Source organism: Anneissia japonica, unplaced genomic scaffold (assembly GCF_011630105.1).
Source record: "Anneissia japonica isolate Jap-2015-1 unplaced genomic scaffold, ASM1163010v1 scaffold52432_len12166_cov115, whole genome shotgun sequence".
Lineage (NCBI taxonomy): Eukaryota > Metazoa > Echinodermata > Crinoidea > Comatulida > Comatulidae > Anneissia > Anneissia japonica.
In genome coordinates this window covers 1-5,948 of record NW_022734647.1, presented here as the reverse complement: position 1 = coordinate 5,948, position 5,948 = coordinate 1, and the positions used below count along the sequence as shown (strand labels likewise).

The 5,948-nt window shown below is 31.6% G+C and overlaps 1 protein-coding gene and 1 long non-coding RNA gene across 2 annotated transcripts in view; one reads left to right on the top strand and one right to left on the bottom strand.

The window, feature by feature from the left end:
- Positions 1-3,913, top strand: part of LOC117116428 (G patch domain-containing protein 4-like) — a 6,704-nt gene extending 2,791 nt beyond the window's left edge. The window contains exons 3-6 of the mRNA XM_033260466.1: positions 321-413; positions 2,063-2,170; positions 2,481-2,617; positions 3,014-3,913. Of these exons, the coding sequence (XP_033116357.1) occupies positions 321-413; positions 2,063-2,170; positions 2,481-2,617; positions 3,014-3,698 (1,023 nt within the window). The 3' untranslated portion in view covers positions 3,699-3,913. The remainder of the gene's footprint in view (positions 1-320; positions 414-2,062; positions 2,171-2,480; positions 2,618-3,013) is intronic.
- An 824-nt stretch (positions 3,914-4,737) lies between these two features.
- Positions 4,738-5,784, bottom strand: LOC117116429. The gene is made up of 2 exons (XR_004446748.1): positions 5,590-5,784; positions 4,738-5,096 (listed from the first exon to the last, which is right to left on the bottom strand). It is a non-coding gene; the product is annotated as an uncharacterized LOC117116429 (long non-coding RNA).
- Positions 5,785-5,948: the final 164 nt, after the last annotated feature.

Sequence of the window (5,948 nt, the reverse complement as noted above, 5' to 3'; positions counted from 1 at the left end):
GATGGATTCCATAGTTATGTAAATATGATAATTATTCCAAGAATTAGAATGGAGTGTAAATATGACATTAGATTAAAGTTAAAAAGTTCAGCAAAATAGTGATTCCGCTACCATGAAATTGCCCAAATGTAATTTTGTTTGTTTGGAATTAGGCCAGTCAGTTTTAGGCCAACTCTTCAGAAGTGTAAATGGGGCTATATTTACATTAATACCATTTTGTTTAACATCTGGTGGCAATGAAATTACACAAGTTGCTATTAAAGTCTTAGCTCCAGTTTTTTTTACATATTAAATTTATAATATTTATAATTTCTGTTTAGGTTGGACATGATCCTGCAGAACAGTTTACATTCCATTGGTGGGATCATGTCTTCAATAAAGCCGCTAGTAACATCCAAGTAACGAACAATGAGGTAAGAGACACCCTCTATTTTAAAAGAAAAATTGCCACTTTTTGTTAATTATTTTTCCATGTTGGTTGTGAGGAAAATAATGTTGTTCAACTTAACAGAGTGCATTAAAAAAATATTCCTTTAACACTTGTGATAGGCTGAAAAGTCAGTGCATAACATCTGGGACTTGCTATGCCTAAACTGACATCAGTGATCAAAACAAGAAAATTGACTATAAGAAAAGTTAGTGTCTATACAGACAAGCATCTTTTTTAGACAGACAAACTTGGGCCTCATGGTATTCATCAGTTAGTGCTCACTACAAAAACATATTGCAGATCATGCAAAACAAATGTGTTAGATTCATTTTAAATGAAGGCCCTTAAAGTCATGTTGGGCAAAGAGAGCTGGATAGTCTAGGCTTTTTGAATGTAGAGAAGTTACACAAATTAAAATGAATTATGTGCACAGAATAATTAATATTACTGCGCACCCATATGGGCTTTTAATACTTTGTATGTTAACTGTGTGTTGGTTGTATTTCTTTATTACAATATTATCCATATGTATTCTGTCCTGTTTTTAAGATTTTCCCCATGTGGGATGAATAAAGATTGATACAGTATTGATATATTGATATCTTAGCACCGAATTTCACAGAGTTAATGATAGACATAAGCATAACATGAGAAGCAGTGTAAATAATTTTGTTGTTCCCTTTGCTTCCAAAATAATAAATTCCACATTCTATTCCAGTAGTATTAAGGAATGGAATAGATTACCAAAATAAAAGAAACAACCGGCAAATCCTTGTTTTGTAAACTTGTTAAAAGCCATCTCTCTACCAAGAGACATAATTAGATTAGTAATTTAACTAAATTTTTAAAATTATTAACATGTTACTAATTTTAAATCATATTTAGCATTGCATCTTTTTATCTAAACTGATGTAATATACGTCACTTCACAGGACCCCGATGGAAAACTGCTATTGGTTTTCTTGGGCTGTCCTGGCCAATGTATGTTAATATCGTAAACCTCAAATTGAAGCCTGATGGGCTTAATCTCGAGAAAAAGCTCATTTTGAATTGAAGCCCACCTCTTCAGTTTACAAAATTAGCCTCGAAAAGAAGCCCATGAGCTTCTTTTCAAAATAGCGTAGACTACTTTTCCAGATAGTATGGTACATACACTGTACATGAATTTCAAAGAAACAAAATAAATTGGTTTATACAGTAGTTCAGGTGATTTAATGCCCGATTAATACTCTCCATGACACACGTTGATGTTACAGTGTAGACCATTGACTGTTTATCTAGCCCAACCATTGCTACATCATCAGTAACATTATCTTCTAGTTTATAACTGATCACTGGCCCACCGAGCTATAATAAGGTAGGGTTACTAGCCCAGAGGAGTTTTTACTAGACATTGTGCGACAAACTAGTACTAATTCGAGCCCTGTGAATTGTGCAGTGCTGCCAGGTCCTTATGCTAATTTATACTCAGTTTAACATTTAGTGACAGTATGCCAGTTTTGGGATGGCAAGCCTCAATCTGTAATGACTAGAGGCATTGAATGACATAAATGCAAGGGATTAAAACTTCAAATATTTTTTTTAACATGTTATTTTCCTCCGTTTCAAAAGTTGTCTTTTATTGACTTTAAGGATGGAGTTGTGGTACTTAATAAGAAGGAAGGTAGTCACATGATCACTAATGAAAAACCTGTCAAGTCATCCAACAAGAAAAATACACTTTATGGAATGTTTGTGAAGGTAGGTTGGGAAAAATATGATATTTCTATATTTTTGTATCAAGATAACTGACAAATTTAGTGCAAAGTTTTTGGTTGTTTCACATTATTGGATTTTGAAAGACTTTTTTCTGTTTTCAGTACATCCAAAAATTTTTGTTGCAGGTTTTGGGGGTTATGTCCTTTTTCAAGCTATATCTACTCTACTATAACGTTTTAATATGGGATCTACTCACAAAAATAAAAATAAATAATATTAATATAAATATATATGTGCAGTTAAATAAGTGGTGAATCAAATTCTAAAAAGAAAGAATATACAATTTTTCCAGAGTGCAACATTAACACCTGCAGGTGAGCAATCTGTGTCTTCCTCATCTGAGGAAGAAGATGATCTAAAGATTGATTTCTCATCTGGTTTGGCCGATGACGAGTTGTTCAAGGCATGTGGGGGCAGGACTGCGCATAAGTGAGTATCCTGTGCATTATATAAATCCAGACTTTAATAAAAAGAGAAATAAGGATAAAGTTATAAAAACTATAGCATGCCAAATTCTTGCCAAATTCTTGGGAACACAAGATTTTATGTGAAATCAGGTGTTCAACATGACTGAGTGCTTTCCTTCAGGCCATATTGGAGTTAAGTTACTGAGCTTTCACAATGTTTATTTTCTTAAAAAATATGTTTTGATATGTCAAAACATGGTCAAAACAACATCAACAATTTAAAAATGATATGTTGACACAACCAATGTAGTTTTTAAATTTTATACCTTGTACAACATAATCATTTAAAGGCAAGTAAACATTAACATCTGAATTTAGAACCAACTGAGGATGATTTGAACTATTTCTTATTTCATAGAGGGGCACGTCATGGATTGAAATCAAATGGCAAACTGCAACGACTTCAAGAACAAGAGAGATTAGTAAAGACAAAGAAGGATGCCAAAAATGAACCAGTTGATGTCAGAGATGAGGATGTTGCAAGAAAAAAGAAGAAAAAAAAGAAAAAGAAATGTGAAGATGATGGTAATATAGAAGATCCTATTGATAATATGAAGATTGGAAAGAAGAAAATAAAGGAAAAGAAATCAGAAGAAATCGAAAATATAAATTATCCTATTGATGGTGTGTGGACTGAAAAAAAGAAAAGAAAGAAAAAGAAATCACAAGATATTGAAAAGAAAAGAAAACGAAAAACTACAATGACCAATGGTGAATCTATAGAGGGCAGTATATTATCAAATATGTTGGAAGAATGTGAAGACATTACAGATCCTGCTGAAGATTTACCAGACGTTGGTGAGGAAGAAAGTGTTGTGAGGAAACGAAAGAAAAAAACACACAATAGGGAAATTAATATTGAACGTGAAAATGATGAAAATGTATTACAAAAATCAAGAAAGAGAAATAAGGAAAAGCGATTATCCCCATCTAAACAGTCATCAAGTAAAGATGAAGTGAATGGAATTGTATTGCACGAGAATGACATTATTTCAAAAAAAGTTAGGGAAAAAAAGAAAAAGAGGAAAGATATATGTGAATAACTACGTAAATAAATCAATATTTTAAATAAAATGTACAAGTCACTTAAGTACTATTTTACTTCGGTTTTATTTTGTAAATTGTATGTACATGTTGTACATGGTATGTGAAATTTATGCAGTAGATTTAAATGGTGTACCTGGATAAATTTTTGCATTAGAACAATTAAATTTTAATATCAATAATGATCATGTCATAATAAACAGAAACAATCCCATGTATTGTTTGCTCTATTATATTTTGTTTCCCTGGGATCCTATCTAGTTTAATGAGAGGAATGTACCACTACAGAAATATTCATTAAATTAGATTGATTGATTATTATAGTGATTGTGAACATCGCTTCTAAAAAACAAATTGTATTATTAAATATTACTAAAATTGACAAGACATGACAGGGGCAGATCTGGGTTAAAATTTAGGGGTGGGGGTTTCAAATGTTTTGGAAAAACCCCACAAAGGTAAATTTTTCTCATTCTTACAGTAAATAGACTTTTATGTGTGTACCAGTATACATTAAGAAAACAAATTAAGTAGTTGCATACGTATTTTTTTTCCAATGAATCAAAGAATTCCAAAAAAAAAGTGGGGGGTGTCAGGGGTCAAAATTTTGATTCCTAGGTGGCGGGAATTGAGCTTTCCCGATTTCTAACTTTCCCATTGTAACAAAAACAATGTCAGCTCAGAGGTCCTGGAAAGGTAGGTCTAGATATTTTTTCCCCAAGAGGGTGACTGACCCCTCAAATCCGCCAATGCACGAAGAATACAAAGATCGTGATCTGCAGTGTGGCACATCAGGGGAGCTGGTGAGAAACAGAGAACCCTGTAGTTCTGGCAATGCAAGAATTCTAAAGGCTTGGTTTAGAATCGGTAATAAGAATATTTAAACAATCTTTCCTGTAAGTACTGTATAAATCAATTAAAATTACAAATCATATACGTTCTGTATTATATAATATCAGCATTTCTTAAACTATTATATATATGTGTGTGTATATATTATACATTTTGCTCAATGCACTGCGAATAATATATGCCCTCAACTTCAGCATTTTAAAGGACGAGATACATACTTGTTAGATTAATTATGGTAGAATAAACTTTAAAACACTAGAATTACCAGCTTGGGGCTATAGGTCATGACAAGAATGCAGCAACAACAATACAGAACACACTGAATAAAGTATACATAAACTTTGTCAAAATAGTACATGATATTTTATTAATAAATTTTGATAAAATTCTTTAATTAAAATAATTCTTTAATATTGCAATTACATTTAATATCAATGAATAGAAACTGCCTATGTGTTGGTAGCTGTATTATTTTCCGTCTTTTCTTGTGTTTTTCTGGGATGCTTCATCAATTCATCTTTTGGTTTCATGAGAGGAATGTACCACTGCAGTAAAATAAAAAATAAAGATATTTTGTGGTCATAGGTAAAAGTAAAACAACAATGATTCACAACATATATAATACTGTATATATATATGTATTTGCAATAAAGTGAGAGTATACTAATTAATGATGTAAATAGATACACTATAATACAGTACCAACAGATATGGTTCTATTTTTATGGTTTTTCTGATTTTCTTAAATGACTTTTATTCAAATGTATCAAGAGGCAGCCTTTCTAACAACTATATTTACTTAAAATTGGACCCTATAGAGTCTATAACATGCAAAATACATCAACTTTTCCACAGTACATTCCATTAACAAAGATTTGGAAAAATAAATCATAACAGCTTATTTCTTTGTACAGTATATATTATTATATCCATAAAGATGTTTTGTGGATTTTAGAAGAATGAAAATATTTCAACATTAAAGGGATGTACTGTAACAGCACATAGCATCAAACTTCTTTCAAACATTCAATCACTCACTTCTTTAGTCATTCCTGCTATCCTTCTTCCTTCAGCATTGAATGGCGGTTTGAGGTAACCTCTGTGTGAACAAAATACATACCTAAAGCTAATAAATTTACAATCATAAGAATGGAATTTAGCCCACAATGACAATATCTGATGGCCGACTATATGACCTAGATTTCCTTCAGTTTTTATGGCCAAATCATCTTTCCACAATTCTCATTTCATGGGTAAGTTTTAAATGCATAAAACCTTGCACAAATCATACTTAGAAGGCTGCATATACAGTCCATATTTGTGTAGTGCTAAAATATCCTGTTTCCATATACAGTATATAGAATATATATTATATATATACATATATACATATATAT